We start from the raw sequence: 22,281 nt of genomic DNA, 5'->3' as shown, positions 1-22,281 counted from the left end.
AGGGCACTATCTAATAGAATCAATTCCCTTTGGTAGGTTCTCAATAAAAGCATTTTTTTGGATGAGTAGAAATATAGTTGAGGTCCAGAGTGTTATAGATTCAATATGGATTGTTGTTTTGTGGAGTATAGAACTTAACAAATAGTCAGGAAAAGGAGACTCTCCTTTTCTGTATTTACTCTATGCTCCCTGGAATTGACCACCTGCTCATTAGTATACATACCCCTTCTGATTTAGGCTCTTGTTGAACTCACTTTTCATGAAGAAAACATCTGCTAACTGCCACTTATCTTTCTCTGCCCATGACAAACAGTACATTTGGCTGCAGAGAATTATAATAGGGGTTTGAGAACTGACATTCTTGGATTTATAAATTCAGAGGGACGAATGTTCCCTTATTGTCTTGTCTTGATTATTTAAACAATTATGACATGTGAACCAGAAGTAGGTATTTGAGTCATATTTATGACTTTGAAAAAAGGGACATATAACCTGTAAGGCATAAGGCAACAGACTGAGAGGAAATTGTGAGGAAAAATCATTTCCCAGCCCTGTCTTAATGAGACAAGCTCCAAGGGATTGGTGGCAAAGGGCCGACAAGTGACAAAAGAAACTGAAAGGAAAAACTAAAAGATAGATGGAGTGCAGCAGAAAAGGGAGAGACTGAGATAAGCCATTAGACCATGCAGGAACCTGGGGAAAGAGAAATTGGGCTGAAGCTACTGGTTATTCTCATCTCTTCAAAGACTGAAGTTTAAACTCAAAGAAAAAGTTTACTCTTTCCTAGATTCCCCTCTCCTCAACTGTCCAGTAACAAATATACTCAGCCTTACTTCTTTTGCTTGTGTCCTAGTATCCAACTTTGTCTCAAATATTCAGAGGGAAGGGAAGTACATTCACAAATTGCTGAATGTTAGGAATTTTCCTGATAGAGGCTCTGTGGTATTGTGATTGTTCTGTTAGGTTTTATTTGATATCAAACCATAAAATGGCAATGAAAGGGACCTTCTAAAAGAAAAAAGACCCGAGGGGCCTCATTACCTCATAGGCTCAAAAACAAAACAAAAACAACTGCATGGCTGTAAATATGGTGACACCAATAATCTCCAGAAAGAGAGAACAGTGAGCAAAACTTGGAAAAATTCCGCTCCACCTTACCTGGCAGGAAAGAAGGAACAGAAAGGATTATCTGGTCAGCTCTCCACTCCATAATGAAACCCAAATCTGGTAATGTTTATGATAGATAAAGAATATGAGTGATTATTTGACTATCATATTAAAATATCAGGATTCTGTTGTGTTTCAGATCTATTTTTAATTGTTCTCAGATAATCCCTACAACTTTTCAAACATTTCATGTTTGGAGATTGTTATTGTTGATGTTTTTCTTAGACTAACAAAGAATTGGGAACAGAAGATGCTCTTTCCCTTTATTATAGAAATAGGTTAGAACTCTTGGCTCTCTCTTGGGGTGTTCTTTTTTAAGTCCAACTTAATTTTTATGATGAATACAATCTACTAGCAAGTATTTATTAAACACATTTTATATATCAGAAACTGGGAATATAAATATAAAATTTTCAACCCATGTCTTCAAGGACTTAAATTCTAGTAGGGGAAGGGTGGATATACAATATGTGCAGTGTGTGTGTGTAAAATAGGCCCAGAATCAAATTTTTTTCTCCCACTCATAATATGTGAAAGAACACAAAACTGCCCCTGGGTCCTGATTAGTCTCAATTTCCTTCTCCAGCCCTGCATCCAACAGGATTGTAAGCCCAGAACAAAATTGTTTCTAGTATCTGGTTGGCCCTAGATTTCCTGAAATGTCTTGTTATCTAGGAGCATAAAAAGTCCCAGCCGTGTGAATGTGGAGCTGTCAGACTAGGGAGTCTAAGTCCATGACTGCTGTCATTCCCTGTTGACCCACTGACTAGATGGTGAAGGAGGTCTCCAGAGAAGCTAGCCATCACTATATCATTGTTGAGCATCCTTGCTGTACTGGGGCAAAGTAAACATCCTTGAGCTAGATGTGAAATAGCTTGTGAGTGCTCAGAAGATGCTGATGTTAGAGTCACACCTCCAACAATACAAAATAGAAACCATATAACATGGGAAGGAAGTTATTAGCATCCGTGGGAAGCAGGAAAAGCTTTACGCAGAAGGGGGCCAGCTCATGACTGAAAGTAGGGACATTGAGAGGGAGTGCATTTCAGGCACCCTGAGGATACTACAGGGGACAGACTGTGAGAAGGTGTGGAGGTGGGTAGTGGACTGAGAGCATGAGAAGCTTTGAGAAGACTTCTCTGATTGGAAGAGAACCCATCATGGGGAATAATGTCTGATAGGTCTGAAAAAGTATTTTGGAAAAAGATTATGAATATATTTAAATATCAAATGGTAGAATTTATATTTCTTCTTAGGAGCAATTGTTTTTGTTTGTCCTTCTTTCTTGACTCTATAACTATGAGGAGATGTCATGACATGGAAGTGAATTGGATTTAAGTGAGGCAGGGCTGGGCAAAGTCACCAGCCTCATTTTTCCCTCCAGAGTCATCTGGATCTAGTGGGTAAGGTGTCGATCAGATGGCCCAGGATGCAGTGGGAGACATTGGACTTTTTAAGTTAAGGTCAGTTTGATTGAGACAAAGCCCAATCAGTGATTAAGGTTAGGTGAGAAATGAGGAAGAGAATAACCTCTTTTACCTACTTAAAAAAATCAATCAATCTAGGAGGGGAAGACCCTCAAAGTTTCTGGCCAAAACCAAAAACAATTGCTTTTTATGTTCCCTCTAAGCCAAAAAATGACCAAGTGAGGTTTGGCCTGGGACCTATTAAGAAGCAATTGATGTACGTGTTTAATGTATATTGGATTACTTGCTGTTTAGGGAAGAAGGGAGATAAAGAGGGAGGGAGAAAATTTTGGAACACAAGGTTAACAATGGTCAATACTGAAAGATATTTTTGCATGTATTTTGAAAAATAAAAAACTATTATAAAAAAGAAATAATTGAAATATATTTGAGTGAGGGGAAGTGACATGATCAGACCTATGATTTTGTAATATTACTTTGGAAGTTATGTGGGGTATAGACTGGATTGGGGAAAGACTTACAGCAGAGAGAGGTTATTGCAATGGTCCATATGAAAAAACTAATGTGATAATTGTGTACTCATACAACCATCCAATGAGGAGACTACCAAATAATAGTAACTACAAAAGAGACAAAGGCAAGAAATGTTGTGAAGGTAGAAATAAACTGATTTGACTGATGATTAAATACATGCAATGAGAGAGAAGTCATTAGTCATTGAGATTGTGAACCTATTGGGTATGGTAGGACCCTTGACACATATAGGGATATTTAGAAGGGGATAGGTGTGTGTGGTGTATGTGTGTGTCTGTGTGTGTGTGTGTGTGTGTGTGTGTGTATGTGTGTAGGGAATAAATTCTATAGTTTGAGATTGTGATGGGGCATCCAATTTGAAATACACATCAGGCAACTGGTGATATATACATATACACATATGTATGTAGGTATGTGTATATATATATATATATCTTGGAATTGAGAAAATAAAAAAGGGAAAAGCATATGAGGTGATGAGGTTAACAAGTAATGGAAGATAATGAGAATAAAGAAAATATCTAACATAGAGCTTTGGTATATACCCATACTTAGAGGAACTGTTCTAGGTCCTGATGGCTGTGGTAATGGTGATGATGATGATGGTAGGGATGATGATGAAGAAAGAGGGAATAACAAGGATAGAGAAGGAAAAAAAACAGAAGGTAGCAATCAGGAAAACCCAGAGAGAAGAGATTATATAAGAGAAAAGGATAGTCCACAGTGAGAGTGGAGAGGTCAAAAAAGATGAAAACAGAAAAAAAAAGGCAATTAAATTTGGCAAAAAAGAGTGGATTGATTACTTTGGAAAAAGCTGTTAAAGTTAAATGATGAAGTCAAGAGCCATAATTCTATCTTAAGAAGTGAGTGAAAGAAGGAGAAATAGAGTCAGGAGTCTGACTGAGAATGGAAGGAAGAGATAAAGAGCAATAGCTAGAAGGAATGGTAGGGTCTGGTCGTCGTTTTTATTTTTATTTGTTTTTGCATATAGGTAAGGCTTGGATGTTTTTGGCAGAGGATGGAAAGCTAGTAATTAGGGAGAGATTGAAGACTGGTTTGTGGAATGGATTAAGGATGAAGAAGGGAAGAGATAGAATCAATCATATGAAGAAGAGTAATGAGAAAGGTCACCTCCTAATGAGATACTTGACTAAAAGAAGAAGGAATGGAAGAGGGGGATACCTATGGGGATATAAGCTGTAGGAAAAGGGAGAAAAAGAAGTTTAATTTGAATGGTTTCTATTTTCTGAGTAAAAATGAGGCAAAGTCCTTATCTGTTAAGGGAGGATTGAGGAGAAAAAAAAAGATTTGGAATAATTGTGGCAAATTTGCATCAATTAAGAAGTAGTGAAAGAATGACCTTACTTGTAGCAAGCTCTCAATTTAGATTAAATAACATAAATTTGTTATGGACCTGGTAATCCTGGCTACATGTTTCCTCTAGCTCTGTGTATAATGGCATGAGTAAATGGTATAGGTATCAAAAGGTGGAGTCTGGCAAGTATGATGAGGGAATAGTGCAAGACAACAAGAGATTTGAGACTAGAGGATGATCCACTTTAAAACTGGGGCTAGTGTTCTTGGAGTTAGGATAGTAACTTTATCTCTTCAACTCAATCTCTGCTTCAGTACTACTAGAAAAACCAACAAAAGGCTCCCTTTGAAACAGGAAAATGGGAAAACAAAATACTTACTATTTTCTCTTCTACTTAGCCAATGTTAAGAGAGAATAATTCCATTTTTCTGAGGAGTATGTGAAATAAACATTCACCCCAATTTAGGGAACTCCCAAAATGGAGTAGGTAGGAGGTAATAGGGAAAGTTTGTTCTCCAGTGTAATAATACAAAGTGTTTAGATAGTACCTTTCCTCTAAGGAGCAAATAAGTTTTTTTTTATTATGAAATCAGAGCACATTAGTGAATTACTAGTGAGAATGGTGCATATCATGCATTTATTAGATATGATTTATAGAGTTTTGTGTCTTATAATAGCTTTCAATTTTGATTAGTCACTTCTGTTTGTTGGCTTATGTGTACTGATCATGAATAATCATGTGTATGCTTTGCAATTGACCTTTCTAGCTGAGTAACACATTAATAGAAAGGGAATCTAGAGGGGAAAAAACAGAAATGCAACTGCTTTCTAAACATGTCCACAATCCAATCTAATTCAGGTAATTAGATTTGTCAAAAGGAAGTGGAATATGGTCAATGGTGAAACTTTTTAAAAAACGATGCCTTTTTGTTTGCTGATCCCTAGACTGTCATCCTAGAAATGCAGTTACCAAGCTTGCCAGGGATGGTTTCCTTGGAGCAGTGTGACATCTGAATCCAGAGAAAGCCTGGTTATCACTTACAGGTCTGGATTGTATCAGGTGAAAACAATTCACAGGGATGGCAGCAGGCTGAGCACTCCTATCAAATGGAAAGCTTTCTCCATGTAGGATTGTCTGAGCATAGATTTGGATGGACCACTGATCTCCCTTGCTTCTTTTAAGTCCCAACTGAATTCTCACCTTCTACAGAAAGCTTTCTCTAACTCCTCTGACTTCCAATGACTTCTTTTTATTAATTATTTCATATTTATCCTGAATATGGTAGTACCTTAAATTTGCATTTGTCATTAGACTGCAAGCTCGAGTGTAGAGCCTGTCTTTTGCCCTTTTTGGTATCCCTATCACTTAGCACAGTGCCTGGCACATGGTAGGCACTTAATAAATGTTACTGAATTGAGTCTATCTGATCTTTTCTATATAACCTCTTACCACAAACTCCAAACCCTTGCTCTGTTTGCTGAAGTCACAAAGAAAATTGAGAGTTCCAGTAGCACAAATAGATAATACAAATCTAAAATTCATAAAAAAGCAGGTCAATGGGGAAACCATTTCTAACATCACTATGGATCCTTTTTGTGCTTTGGATACCAAGAAAATACTGTCCAATGTAATATATATGTTGAAAAAAGGGGAAACAAAAAGTAATAAGTAATAATCGTCTTATTATCTTCCTTATGGTTAAAAACAACAATAAATGAATCCACCATGTTGAAACATCAGCTTAGAAAGAAAATTATGCTGCAATGAAATGGTGGCAAGTAGAATGGCTTTTACATTGTTTTTTATGTAGATAATATTTTTTGTAGATTTTATGTAGATTTTATGTAGATTTTTTGTAGATTTTTTTTATTTTTTATGTAAATAATAAATGTCATTAAAAAATTGCTCCCTATTTATCCCCAAATAAAAAGTTTGAAATATCAGACTCATCAGTCTGATGTGGTTCAGACAGATGAAATTGAATCACACTAAAAAATGTTCTAAATCACTATTGATTAGAGAAATGCAAATTAAAACAATTCAGAGGTACCACCTCACGCTTCTCATATTGGCTGAGATGACAAGAAAAGATAATGATAAATGTTAGAGGAGATGTGGGGAAATTGGGACACTAATGCATTGTTGGTGGAGTTGTGAAATGATCCAACCATTCTGGAGAGCAATCTGGAACTATGCCCAAAGGACTATAAGACTGTATACCTTTTAACCCAGCAGTGTCATTACTGGGTCTGTATCCCAAGGAAATCATACAGGAGGGAAAAGGATCTACATTGTGCAAAAATGTTTGTAGCAGCTCTTTTTGTGGCAGCAAAGAATTGGAACAGGAATAGATGCCCATCAATGGGGGAATGTCTGAACAAGTTGGGGTACATGAACTGATGCTAGGCGAAAACAAGCAGAACCAAGAATATATTGTATACGATAACGGTAAGAATGTGTGATGATCAACTATGAAAGGCTTGGTTCTTCTCAGTAGTTCAGTAATCCAAAGGAATCCCAATAGACTTTGAATAAAAATTGCTATCTGAAACCAGAGAAAGAACTCAGGAGCCTGAATGTAAATTAACACATCTCTATGTTTACTTCTTTTTTGCTGTTTTTTTTTTTTAAATCTCTTCCATGGTTTTTCCCATTTGCTCTGATTTTTCTCTCCTAACACAATTCATAAAACAATGTGTATTAAAAATAAACTTAAAAAATTGTAGGAATAAAAAAAAAGAAATTGAAATTCTCTTTTGAAGTTATAGAATAACTTTGAAAGGGGCCAGATTGAGTGACTGGGAAGATGTTCGTGTTTTCAACAGAACTAGAGAAATATGGAAGAGAGATGGATTTAAGAGGAAAGATAATGGACTTTAGTGAGATGCCTATGGAATATCCAGATGGAGATATCTAACAGACAAGTCACTGTTTCCTATGGAAGTCTTACAGATGTGAATTGGTTACCAAAACAAAGAAACCAAAAGAGCCTAGAAACCAGTTCAATCAATAAATATCTATTAAATGCCTTCTATATGTCAAGTACTATGCTAGGTGTTGGTGATACAGAGACCAAAAATAGTCCTTGATTTATAATTTAATAGGGGAGACAATAGACACACACACATATATATATACAAAGCAAACTATATATGGGATAAATAGGAAATCATTAAATGAGTTAGGGAAAGTTTCTTATAAGAAGTGAGATTTTAGTTGGGACTTAAAAGGAAGCCATGGAGGTCAATAGGAAAGAAGGGAGAGTTATCTTGGGGGACAGTTGGAGAAAATGCTGTGAAGTGAGAGATGACATATCTTGTTCATGAAATAGTGAATAAGTTTTATATCAATGGATCAAAGAGGACATTTTAGACACTGAGGGATAATAATACTAGAAAGAAGGGTACTATGAAGGCTTTGAATGCCAAATAGAGTATTTTGTATTTGATCCTTGAGGCAATAATGAACCACTGGAATTTATTAGGAGGGAGGGGAATGACATAATCAGACTGTTATTTAGGAAAATCTTATGGAGAATGGAGAAGAAATTGAAGGATTGGGGAAGAACTTACCAACAGGCTATCGATTTTCTTGGGAATATCTGTCAATTAAAAAAAATTGATAAATAAATAAAATAAAATTTTTATTTTTGACAATTGTGCAAAGATAGTTTTCAACATTCACCCTTGCAAAACCTTGTGTTCCAAATTTTTCCCTCCCTTCCCTACCCCTCCCAGACAGCAAGTGATCCAATATAGGTTAAACATGTGCAATTCTTCTATACATATTTCCACATTTGTCATGCTGCACAACAAAAATCTATCTGGCAATTTTTAGAGAGATATTGTTTGTCCTTCATTTTTGAAGAAGACCAATGACATCACAAAGATGATATCTTGACTTGCTCACGAAAAGGATTTAAGGATTTAAATTGGGAAAAGTTATCAGCTTCCCTCTCTCTCTCAGTCTCTCTCCTAGGGGCAACAAAGCTCAGCCTTAATCAAAAATATCATTATTTAGAAGGTAAATAAATTTGTAAAATCTTAAAGATTTTGTGTTGTGGGGGAAACCAGTATGTGGTTTAGTGGATAGAGCACCATCCCTAAAGAAAGACCCAAGTTCAAATTTTACCTCAGACACTTATTACTTGTGTAACACTGGGCAAGGCAAGAAGATCTGTATTCAAATCCTGTCTCTGACATATTCAGGCTGTGTGACCCTAGGCAGGGCTCTACTTCTCAACACGCTAGTAGCAAAGTATCAAAGGTGCCAGTTTGCATAGTGAGAGAGAGCTTCCTTACCAGGGAATTTGCCAATGAAATTACAATTTCATTGTAAACTTACAGAGAATGAAATGGAAGATTATGAGCAATATCACCTCATAAACCATCCAAAAATGAGAGAAGGATCAAATGTAGGTCTAACCCTGGAGTCTAGCATGGATGGAGGAAACTGAGGCAGAATAAGATAGTGGGGGCAAAAGAAAGAAGCCCAGAGTTTAGAAACTAGGGGCTAAGTCACCTTATAAGGACTTGACAGTTTCCATTTCTTCAAGGCTCATTCAGATATCATCTCCTCCTAGTGAAATATTTCCTGATTTTCCTTTCCCCAAACTTTTTGCTTTACTCATTTTGATCTTGTCCACACACATATTATTTTAATTTGTATTTTTATTATTTGTGTACATGTGTGGGTACTTAGTACTATACCTTGCACATAGCAGCCTCAGTAAATATTAGGCAAACTGAATACAGATTTCTTCACAATTTTTTTTTTTAATTTACCCCGAATGCAATTCTTTGAGACGGGGCAACTATAGTTATTCTCATTTTATAGATAAAAAATTTAGTAAGGTTATGAATTTCCAGGAACATCTAGCTAGTTGGGTTTTAAACCAACTATTTTTTTTAAAAGTCCAGTTTTCTTTCCATATATTAATGAATGAGGTATTGAACATGACCGTGTGTAGAGTGATAGAGAGCCACAAAACAGGTGAGACTTGAGTAGTGAAAATATGAATTGATATTTAATAGCAATATTTTTTAAATGAATTAGATTTTTCACATACATGGGAAAGAATTGGTTCTGATTTTAAATTAACATGCTTTTGATGTTACTTGTGTAACTTTAGATAAGTAACATAATTTCCTCATCCCTCAATTTCTTCATCTGTAAAACGAGGGCATTAGACTCAGTAGGTTCTTAGCTCCCTTCCACCTTTCTCTCTATAATATGTAATATTATGTCTCTATGAATTTTCAAGATATGGGAAACAATTACCTGGAGAGATCTATCCAAATAGATCACAATGTTTAAAATGGGTCACTCTCTAGCTGCCCATTGCATATGCCTACCTTTTCTATATATTTCTAATGAACAAACTCACAAAATCTACCTATTTACTCTGTTCCCATATCAGAAAGTATCTTTGAAAGAAAAATATAAAATTTAAAAATAAAGAATAATATCTCTTTCTTCGTGATAATAAATCATTTCTATGAAACAATTTATAATCACTAAAGTTTCTATTTCCTAACTAGCCATCTGTTTCAGTGGTGACACAGAAGATGGGCAAATGCTCATAATATAGCTTTTAATGGTATTTCTTTCAAACCCATTTCCTGCTTTTTCCATGAGAACACATTTCCCAATTTATAATGATTTCAGTAGGAAATCAGGATTTGCATTTTTTTTAAATTGTCAACTTGTTTTACTGTCTTTTCCATAGAAATAATGTGATACTTTATGTCGTATTTTTAGCTTTTCATCCAATTGTTATCTCATTTTACAAATGCTTCATGTTATAGATAGAGAATATCTTTTCCCCATTTGAGAGATGAGGAAATTGATGTTTGGGGAGATTGTATTTTGCTAAAGGCAGTTACTAGACAGAAACAGAGCTAAAAATAAGATTCAGGTTGCTTCATTTATTCTGACTCTCACAATGATGGGCATCTATATTATACCCCACATTTTAGGTGGGTGATGAGAATAAATTAAATCTGTAGTTCTAAATACTCTTTATCTCCAAAAAAAAATGTAGATACTCAATGAATTCAGAACTTTGTTTTATGCTAGGGGTAGAAAAACACTGATATATAACAACAACAACATTTACATTTACAAAAACATTTAAAACAACATTTACTTCACAAAACAGATTTTATTTTAAAAAATAGTAAAACATTTAATTAATTTATTTTAAAAGTCATTTTAATTTGTATTTTTCTGTCTTAAAACATTTGATAATAACACCAACAATAATAAAATCCAATTTCATTTTTGTGTATGGTCCAGTAAGGAAAAGAGAATGGCATCTATAGAACATATTCAGAGTAGATACAAAAGCATCCATCTACATTAAATAAGAGTGATACACAGAATAATTAAAACTTTTTAGATGTCACAGTGGAGAGAGTGCTGGGCCTGGAGTCAGAAAACCTGAATTCAGACTTGATTTCAGACATTTAACTAGCTGCGTGACTAGGCAAGTCACATAATTTTTGCTGCATTTTTCTTAAAAACAAAATAGTGATAAGTTCTAGGTTTTTGGAAGGACCAAGGAGATGATGCTTATAAAATGCTTTGCTTTAGAGTGATTATTGTTGTTGTTAATCATGACTGAATCTTTTTGACCCCATTTAGGGTTTTCTTCACAAAACAGATATTAGAATTGTTTGCCATTTCCTTTCTGACTCATTTTACAGATGATAAAACTGAGGTAGACAGGGTTAAGTAACTTGTCCAGGGTCACAGAGCTAGTAAGTATCTGAGACCAGACTTTAACTAATGAAGAGGAGTCTTCCTGGGCCATCCTATCCACTGGGCCACCTAGGGGTTATTGTTATTATTAGCTATTATTATAAGCCATTAGCTAATGTATTATAATTAGCTAATGCAATATGATTACATAATTGTGATATATATGGATATTACTTGCTATTTTGATTAGCTATTATTAACAGATCTTTAAAAAGAGGCAGAAAATTTTACATTTTCATTTTGTAGGTTTTTTTATTCTCACTACTAAAAATAATTAAAATCATGGTTCACATTTATAACTATAGACATAAGTGACCTTCAGATTAGGGGTTGGATCTGGCCTGAAGGCCTAAAATTGCATCACCTATTTTTTTTTTTTTTAACATACATTATTAGCACAATCTGAATTCTGTTCGATACTAAAGTCTAAAGGGCAGCTTGTCTCTATGGTGGAAAGCAAATAGTAGCTTCCTAAATAGAGGCAGAAATCAGTTGAAATGCATTTGAATTGCTGAGAGGCCTTGTAGTGAGTGCTGAATTAATGGCGAATGGGATGCCTACCACAGGACTAATGAAGAGGGCAGACATGTAGTATTTATGTAGCACTCTGGCGTGGTCCTCTGCCGTCATTTATTTATGATGTTGCTCTCATCAGCAACTCTGTATTAGGAATGTGGGCAGCACTAACTCTGTTGAGCTGTGTATTCCCCAAATTCTTCAGGGAATGTCATTATATGTATTTGACAGGAGCTAGAATTGGATCTTTCATGTGAAATATAAACTGCCAAGTGAAATAAAATGCTTATTTCTATATGTCTAGGTTTTTTAAGATCTTTGGATACGTGGTGGATATGTTTGCAACATGGCCCATTTTTTTTTAAAAAATCAGGAATTTTTTCAATTTCAATTTTTTTTAATTTTTAGGGTATGATATATAAATGCATACATATGCATTTTTATCAAGTTTAATGCTTCTGTGTGTGTATGAGAGCAGGCCTTCATTGAATAGAACAGACTACAGTTGGGCATTGAGTTCCTGAAGAAGTTGATCAGCTTTGTTGGTCACTGAGTCTTAATGTAGTTTGTGTTTATGTGAATAATTTAGTTTGCATCAGCAGCAGATTACAGTGTATAAAGAACCAGCCTTAGAGGCAGAAAAATCTGGGTTCAAGTTCTGACTGTGACACATGTATTGTGTGACTTGTACAAATCAATTGAATTCTCTGTGTTTCAGGTTCTAAATTACAGGAAATCAATTTAAAAATTCAGCTTGCTATCAGATTTCCCCCTGAGTTCTAGCTTCCTTGTCAAGTCCCAACATGTAATGTTCTTCACTTGTGTCTGGTGCTTTGTGACCCCATGGACCATAAGGTCCACGAGGTTTTCTCGGCAAAAATACTGGCGTGGTTTGCCATTTCTTTATCTAGTGGATTAAATCAAGCAGAGATTAAGGGATTTATACAGGGTCACACAGCTAGCAAGTTTTGGAGGCTGGATTTGAACTTAAGTCAGTCTCCCCGACTCCAGGTCTAGCAGTGCATTCACTGAGCCACCCAGATGTCAGAAGCAGGATGTAAACCAGCTGCGTTGGGGCATCCATCTGTCTTTTGCATCTTACTGATTCTAATTCAGTGCCTTCAAAGAAGGTAAGCCACTTGCCTCAGCTCACACGAGTAATTAGTGGCAGGGCACTAGTAAGCGATTAGGAGTAGATAGGATAAATCCAATACCACAGGTAGGAAAAAAAAAATATTCACCTTATTGATGGTGAGTCAATGGTGTTTACATAATGTCCCTAGGGAATATTAGAATATAATCTCCTTGAGGGCAGCAGCTATTTAGGAGTTTGCTCTTATATCTCTATTGCCTCATATAGTGTCTCACATGTAATAGATATTTAAGAAATACTGTAAATGATCCCTTGAGCTCAAGTCATGGCTGGAATTTTTAAACAAAATTTTATCTTTTAAGTTTCCTAATGAACAAAGCCCTGTGGAGTTTTTGTATGCTTAAAATATTCCTTGTGGAAAGATGGTATAAGAACAATGGTAGTTTAGACTTTGTTATTTTTATGAAAAGGAATAACACATGTAGGAAGTAGGTATGGGGAGGAGAGTAAAATGTCAGAATTAGCCTTTAATATAAAGAACTTTAAGCCCCATGCAGCCCTCATGGTGGTATTTGGGAGATTCAAAACTGGCATGTATTTTAGCCACTACTACCAGCTTTTGAGAGACAATTTTTGAATTTAAATGAGCATTTACACCTTGGAAATCAGCAAATGCTACAAATGAGGGCTTGAATTTATTGTTTTGTTGTAGTGCTTTGTTGATTTCATATTTAAGAAAGTTAACAATGCAAATTAAACTTAAAATGTGCTATGGGTACTTTTTTTCCTCTAGAGAGCCCCACATCTGTTTATAATTCTTGTTTTGGTTTGAAAATGTCCCTCAATATAATTGATAATCCAATGCAGATGATAACATGGTACTGCAGAAAGAGCAACAGATTTGGAGGTATAGGACCCGGGTTCAAATCTCGGTTCAGTACCATATCACCTTTGGGACTTTAAGTCAATTATTAAACCTCTTTGGGTCTATTTCTTCATCTGCAAAATAAATAGATTATACCAAATGATGTCTAAGGCTCTCTCTGGATATGTGATCTATGATCCCTTGTGTTCCTTGTTAATTATCTTGGCTATGTAGTTGAAGATCAGAAGGCAACGCCTGAAACAATTGATTGGCTCATTAGCTGAATGCTACCAACAAAACACAGGCCTCAGGTGTTCCACAAAGAGATAACTTGTTCTCCCTCAGCACTATCTAGGAAAAAAAAAAAAGAAAAGAAATGTTGGTCTGTAGCTGAGGATAAGGAGCAGCTGCAGCTGGCTTTCAAAACATTTTAATAAGCTATTTTCCTCATCATCCCTTTATGGAATGTGATTGGAGGTGTTCAAATGGAACTCCATTTCCATACTTGTTATTATTATCCCTGCTCAGATTTAGCCTAGACTTGAATAACTATCATTTATATTATAATTTATATATACTTATATCATATTTTAAATTTATAATATATTTATTACAACATTTATTTATATTCATATAAATTTGTGTCATATTTATATATAATAAATTATAATAATAATTTTAAAGGCCTCTTTGTTATTCAAGGTGAATACTAATATATGCCAACAGGACATCAGTTTATACTGAATGGTACATTCATTCAGCACATCTTTAAATTGATGCTTGGGGCTCTGAGAAAGGCGTGAGCACTCATAGGAAAAAGGAATTACCTCCCTCACTCCCAAATGGAGCTCAAGATATATAATATAAAAGATTATATAACATACACTAGATGGATTCTGAGGACTACTGAGCATTTGGTGAGATGTCAAAAAGGATCAGCAAATAGTTCCATTCACAACTCTCACTTCATTGTATCTTTTTTTAATATTTAAGCTCAGGGTGAAGGGTGAAGGAGTAAGAGAAGAGGTAAAATGGTACCTTTTTTGTATCCCCAAGTCTTAGCACAATACCTGACACAAAACAGGCACTTAATAAATGATTATATTAGAGAATAGGAGGAAAAATCCCGCAGCAGTGCTCCAGGAGAATTGTCCAATTCTTGCAGAAGAAATGGGGGAGCAGAACTAAAGTCATGCAAGCAAGAATCTGTCTCCCTTTCTTTCTTCTCTGTAAGCCCTAAATTACTGAGAGGGAAGAGGAGTCCGTTGCTGGCACATAAGGGAAAAATCAGATGATACAATAGATAGGGTACTCAGATCCAATCCACTAGCTGTGTGAGCCTGGGCTTAACTCTATTTGCCTCAATTATATAAAATGAGCTAGAGAAGCAATGGCAGAATACTCCAGCATCTTTTTTGCAAAAAAAAAAAAAAAAACAAACAAACAAACAAACAAACAAACAAAAAAAAGAGTTGGACCCAACTGAACAACAATAACAAAGGAAAAGTAAAATTATGTTGAGAGGAACCTTATTTTATAAGGGAAGAAACTGAATCATAGAGAAGTGAAGTGCTCTATCAGAATCGTGGATTTAGGTCCTTTGATTCTGAATCCAATTCACATTTTATGTACCCTCTATATCTCTACTCCTGTGAAAGTTGCTCCCTATCTGCTATGAATTCTTTTCCCTTTGATGTTCTTTATAACTGGATTTCAGCAGTATGGAAGTGGAGAGAAGATGAGGAAGAGGAGTGTAGAGATAATATACCCTGGTTCCCATGTTTTTCTTTTTTTTTGTTAATTCTTTTTATTTACAAAACATATGCATGGGTAATTTTTCAACATTGACCCTTGCAAAACCTTTGTTACAAATTTTTCCCTCCTTCCCCCATCCCCTCCCCTAGATGGCATGTTAAATCCCTTATCTTTCTTAAGGGATAAGTCTATGCTAAATCTCATTAATTAGACGAATCATATTAAAGCATGGCCAGTGTGGATCATATCCTTTGAAAAGATTGGTTCTTTTTTCCCTTTAAAGCGATTGATTTGTATCCCTATCTACCTGGAACCCTTGATTGATTGAAACCTTTGGGTGGTGCTGCCAAATTATGGCTGCAAATCAGTGTGTGTTAATTCATTTTGAAATGACCAGACAAAATTACTTTAATCACAAATATTTATTCTCTGTTCTGTTTTGCTAACTCAGCATGATGTAGCAGTAAAAAATTCTGTTTTTCAGCTTCTTCAGAGGTTAGCCCTAAATAATATATGATTTTATCTGCCCATGATTTGATGTTTTAGCAAGACCTCAGGATGTAACAGAAGTATATATGACTTAGACTAAAGGGAGTTGAGAACCCTTGTTTTAGCTGAAAGCAAGAAGCAGATCTTTTATATATAACTTTATGATTAGTTTGCTGATGACCTACCAATAAGACTTTTCACCAGACACAGAATTGTTGCTGCCATTGTTGTTTTTTAAATGTGATTTTGTAGCTTGGGAGCCAATTCTTTCCTGGTACAATCATTGACTTTAGCTTATGTTTGGGGAAAATATTTCTTTATGATATTTTCTTCCATATTATATGAAATAGAATGAAGTTGGACTTTGCTTATTTGTAAAATAGAAAAAATATTGAATTTGCAGTCAAACTATTTGTATTTGAATCCTGCTTCTGCTATTTACAATTTGTTATTTGGTACCTTACCACCCTAAACAAGTAACTTGACTTCTCTACATCTTAGTTTCTTTATCTGTAAAATGGGTTTGAGGTGAGACTTGAATTGGATTAGATGATTTCTAAGTTCCCTTTCTTAAGCTGTCCCTCACTTAAATTAAGTTCACCTGCATGTCATGGCATCTATCACCTTCCTAATGTCATGGTGTCTTCTTTGAGAACAAAGAACAAAAAAAAATCTCATCCTCTGAGCTGTGAATTAGAAATGAAACTGAAACTTATCTTTTCTTAGTAAAGCTTTTCTTGAGAGAGATCATCAATTAACAGGAACCAAGATATGGAGGAAAGACGCTTATGATACCTAAAGATACAGGTTTTTTCTTTTCTTTTTTTAAATAGTATTTTATTTTTCCAAATACATGCAAAGGTATTTTTCAACTTTTTTATATTATATAATATACATGTATATGTATATTATATATATAAATTTTCAACATTCACTTTTGTACAATCTTGTGTTCTAAATTTTTCTCCTTCTCTCCCTCCTCCCCTGTCTTCTAGACACCAAGTAGTCTGATAGAGGTTAAACATGTAATTTTTCTAAACATATCTCCATATTTGTCATGCTGTATAAGAAATATTAGATCAAAAGGGAAAAACAAGAACAAACAACAAAAACAAAAGGTGGTGATACTATGTTTTGATCCACATTCAGTCTCCATAGTTCTCTCTCTGAATGTTAATAGCCCTTTCCATTGTAAGTCTATTGAAATTGTTTTGAATCGCCTCTTTGTTGAAAAGAACCAAGCCCATTACAGTTATCATCACATAATCTTGTTACTTTGTGCAATGTTATCTGGGTTCTACTGGCTTCACTCAGCATCAGTTAATGTAAGTCTTTCTAGGCCTTTCAGAAATCATTTTTATAGAACAATAATATTCCATAACATTCATATTCGATAACTTAGCCATTCTCCAACTTATGGGCTCAGTTTCCAGTTCCTTGCCTCTACAAAAAGAGCTGCTACAAACAGTTTTACACACGTGAGTCCTTTTCCCTCTTTTATGATTTCTTTGAGATACAGATGCAGTAAAGACACTGCTGGATCAAAGAAAGATATAGGTTTTTCAAGTCTTTAAGACTGTGCTGGAAAGTATTCCTCTCTGTGAGGAAAATGTGAGCACAATACACTTTTTAGTTTAATATGCATTATTAACATTTCCCTTACTTTCTTAATTCTAAATATTTAACAAAACAATAAATCAAACTCTGATTTGTAATGTTTGCTGATTCTTGAGGTTTCAGTGTTCTCACTAAAAATTTAACAATCAACTCTCATAAGTTCTAGCTGGCTCCAGAACACTCCTAGATTGATTTATATAGGGATGACTATGTTTAGCTAGTCCATGCTGTGTACAACTAATTTGAATTACTAAATGAATTTTTAAAATTGCATTTGTTTAAAGATAGTCTTGAATAAGGAGACTTCTGCCTCCACTCATTGGATCAGTAACTATTAGACCTTAAATGTGCCTCCAGAAAATCTTTGATGATAAAACATTTTTTCTTCCACCCATGATAAGAGAATATTCAGGGCATTAGTTAGAGGGGTGGGCTAGGAGACAGGAAGATGAGTCAAATCTGAGCTCAGATACCAGCTAGCTATGTGACCCTCTGAAGTCACTATTTACCTCAGTTTTTTCATTTGTAAAATGACCCAGAGAAGGAAGTGGCAAACAGCTATAATATCTCTGCCAAGAAAAGTCCAGACCATATTAAAAAGAGTCAGAACAACAGTCTGGAGACTGGATGGCAATATTTATTTGCCTGGGTGAATATGGGGGAAGATTATAAGGGAAGGGACCTGAGAAAGTAGGAACTCAGTAATAAAAGCCTGCCCCCTATAACATAAAGTGCAAAGCGTTAAGATCAATGAAAAAGCTTTTATTAAATACCCACCATGTTCTCTCCCCTCAAGGAGCTTGTACTACATACATTAAGGGAGAGAGTATATACACATAGAAGTATATACAAATAAATACAAGAAAATTTGGTGTGGGGAAGGATGAGATAACTACAAGGATCAAAAAAGGTCAGTAGAAAAGGGCATTTGAATTGAATTTTGATTTAGAAAACACTAGCAGAGTTGAATTGACAAAGGAAGTTCTAGGCAGAATAAATAGGAGGTCCTCCCCACCATCTACAATCATGAACACATACTTTGTTCTTTTCACTTTGGGTCAATATTTTTATCATTTTCTCAATTAATGGAGATGTTAGGATTAAGTGTGTGAAGAGTTTAGCTGGAAGATCATTCTGAAAGCAGCGTCCTTCTTTCAGGAAGGATCTAAGCTCTGGAATATCCCAAGGCCTTACCAGAGTTATGGCATTAACATAGCTAATGTCCTCAAGTGAACTTGTACACATCTAATTACCCAGTAATGTAATTTAGATGGAAAGATTTACTTCCCTCTAGTCCCATTACTATAAAATCTGACCTGATTTCTTAATTTGCATAAATGTACAGATGTGTTCAGTTTAATTTCCATTCCACACATGTTTATTTTAGCCCTTATTATGGGCTCAGTGGTATACTGGGTACTCTGGGGAGATACTGGTGGAAAAGAAGGAATATTATCACTACCTTCCATGAGCTTAGAGTTCTGTTTGACAAGGCAGTAACACCTAAGTGCTAGTACTGCTGCCAAGATAATTTTCTGGCTATGTCACTACCCTGCTCAAAAACTTTCTATTAACGTCCTACTGTTTACTAAATAAAATATAAATTTCTTATTCTGGCCTTCATAGTCCCTCATAGTCTGGCTGAAGTCTCTCTTCCCAGGCTGACTTTATAAAATTCTCTTTTGTATACTCTTCTATAACCAAGCTGAACTATTTATCTCTCCCGTCTCCATTTTTCTGACTGTTAAATGACATATTGTCCAGCACAATCTCTCCCTATCTACATAGGTTCCACTTAAGTGCTCCATCTAGGTGAAAGTAGCAGCATCTTCTTAAAATTTAAGAGGAATTTCTCAAAATTTCAAATGGACCTTTAATTACCACTTGTCATCAAAGTTCAGAAAAGAGAATTTTTTGGTAAAGGTTCCCTGTGAAACATCATTTCCCAACATGTTTCATTTGAGACATAACAGGACACATAGGACATTGAGAGCTAACCTTGGTGTCAGAAAGGACCTGTTCTAAATCCTGTTTTTGAAATGTTGGGTAAGTTATTTAACCACTCAGTGCCTCAGGAAATTATCTGAGATTTTAAATTATTTGTTGGTTTTCATTGGTAGAAGGAGTTTCCATGCTGTAAGCTCACTGCACAAAGGAAATCACAGATCCTGACCTCTTCTACCCCCCCCCCAAAAAAAATTTGCAGTTGTTTATATCCTGTCTATCTAATAGATTATAAATTTTTTAAGGACAGAGATGATACAGTTTTCCATCTTTAAATCAAATGGTGTATTGTCTATATTGGATACTTAATAACTTTTTGAAATGAGCCCTTTGTCACCCAGATCGTTCTGACCTTCTCATATCTTTTTCCCCATCCCACACTACTCTTTTACCCAGTAATACTGGTTTTTTTGCTATTTCACAAACAAGACACTGGGCATTTTTTCTGACTGTCCCCCATGGCTGAATATTCTTCTTCTTCCCACCAACTACTGTTCTCCCTGGCTTCCTATAAGCCCCATATGAAATCTCTCCTCCGCCAGCAGCTTTCCATAACTTGTATTAATTCTAGTCCCTTCTTTCTGTTCATTATCTCCTATTGATCCTGCATATACTTTGCATATAACTTTTAGTTATGGTGTATCTTTCTGCCTGGCTCATTGTCGAGTCCTTATTTATAAGCTGCTTTTCCCTCAGTGTATCTAGTTTGTCCTTGGCTCCTGATATGAGGGACACTGCCACCAATCACTGCTATCCTGAGGATACTGCTAGGGATGCTGATGCAAAGTCTAAATATTCCAAGACTCTTAAAACTCATGAGGTCAAGCTCTGGTCAAGGTAGAGATGGAGAAGACATAAGTTTTCTCCTCCCTCCCTTCATCAAATCATTCCCTCTCAAAGGATGACTGTTTTGTTGCTTTGTAGGGGATCCACAGGCATTTATTTGATTGATTTAATATAAATGTTCTCATTAGATAAAAGTCTCAAGACTAGAGTATCTTATTACTTATTTTAAATGGGGTATATGGGTAGTAATTGGCTCAACTACCCCAATATTTATATGTAAAATGAGGGAGTTGAATTAAGTGATTTTTTTAGGTCCCTTCTGACTCAAAATCTATGAGCCTATGATCCTTTGAATTTCTGGATTTCTGCTTTGTGTGTTTGTTGTAATAAGTAATCTCTTCTATTTTATGGGTATAGGACCAACTCGAAAGATGCCCCCCAGTGCCAGTGCCATGGACTTCTTCCAGCTCTTTGTCCCCGACAATGTTCTTAAAAACATGGTGGTGCAGACAAACATGTACGCCAAGAAGTATCAAGAGAGGTTTGGGAGTGATGGGGCCTGGGCAGAGGTGACCCTGACGGAGATGAAGACTTTCCTCGGTTACATGATCTCCACAAGCATCTACCATTGCGAGTCTGTTCTCAGCATCTGGAGCAGTGGCTTCTACAGTAACAAAAGCATAGCCCTTGTCATGAGCCAGTCCCGCTTCGAGAAGATTCTCAAGTACTTCCATGTGGTGGCTTTTCGTTCCAGCCAGACAACACATGGTCTCTACAAGATCCAGCCCTTCCTAGATTCCCTACAGTATGGCTTTGACTCGGCTTTTAGGCCTTCCCAAACTCAGGTAAGTGTGCCCTTCTCCCCACTATTAGAAATCTTTCTAGTTCACTGCTCTCTGCATTTGAATGCTTCTCCAACTGTGTGTGATTCCTTAAATAGGCTGTGCTCTGCCTGTCGTGGAAGCAACAAGTATTAGGTAGTCCTGGCAGATGGGTGGTGTGGTGGCTAGAACACTGGGCATGGAGTCAGCAAGAACAGAGACACACCACAAATAAGAGTCTAAGGCAGGATTAGAATTCGGGTTTTTCCAACTTGAAATCCAGCAGTTGGTTTGTTATGGCACTTGGTTGCTTTTCAAAATAGAAATCTCCCACCAACAGACCCCAACTCATCCAAAACTTTACCTAACAGTCCTAGGAAGCTACCTGGGACATATAAGAGTCATGACTTGTCCTGGTCACCCAGTCAGTAAGCATCAAAAGATAGAAATTGAACCAGGACTCCAAGTCCATTACTCTATTTGCTATGCCATGCTACCTTACTCTGAAAGCAGTGGGTTTTTACAAAAATTATTTATGTTCAACTTTGTAATTCACTGTGACTTATTTTGAAGGGCAGGTGATAGAGAAGAGCAGATTTGCATTCCTAATTATGTTTTGCTTGGTCTAAATTTAATATTATTTTGCCTTCATTGAGTATGCACCAAGTAGCCATTTGAAGATGACAGCTCAGAAACTTCTGAGACAGAAGGAGGAAGTTATCTTGCGAGGAGAAATAGGCTTTAGGAAAAAAAAAAAAAAACTTTTAGTTGAATATATAATTTATTTTCCTGAAGCTACAAACAGAAAAAACAGTGGATCTGATGGTTACTGTCCATATCATAAAAATGCTAACAAGTGCACTTGGGTTCATTCAGCATTGTTCGACATACACTTCTAGTTGTTCTCTGACTTTATGTTGGCAGTCCTCCATATCTAGAAAGCTTTTGCTCCTCACATCTACCTCCTGACTTCTCTGACTCTCCTATGAGACTTATCTTAAATCCTTTCTTCTTATAAGTTAGAGTCTTTGTCATTATTTTTACCTTCCCTAATATCCTCAATGCTTAGTAAAGTGCATGATATATAGTAAGCAATTAATGACCGACTGAAAACTTTTAAATTTAGTGG

General features: G+C 35.8%; 1 protein-coding gene across 1 annotated transcript in view; it reads left to right on the top strand.

Moving 5' to 3' along the window:
- The window catches only part of PGBD5 (piggyBac transposable element derived 5), a 165,297-nt gene that overhangs the window by 73,546 nt on the left and 69,470 nt on the right, over nucleotides 1-22,281 (top strand). The window contains exon 2 of the mRNA XM_051993628.1: nucleotides 20,749-21,176. Within this exon, the coding sequence (XP_051849588.1) occupies nucleotides 20,749-21,176 (428 nt within the window). The remainder of the gene's footprint in view (nucleotides 1-20,748; nucleotides 21,177-22,281) is intronic.

This window comes from Antechinus flavipes, chromosome 4, assembly GCF_016432865.1.
Source record: "Antechinus flavipes isolate AdamAnt ecotype Samford, QLD, Australia chromosome 4, AdamAnt_v2, whole genome shotgun sequence".
Lineage (NCBI taxonomy): Eukaryota > Metazoa > Chordata > Mammalia > Dasyuromorphia > Dasyuridae > Antechinus > Antechinus flavipes.
Note: the sequence above shows the minus strand (reverse complement) of the source record. Positions and strands in the feature narration are given on the sequence as shown.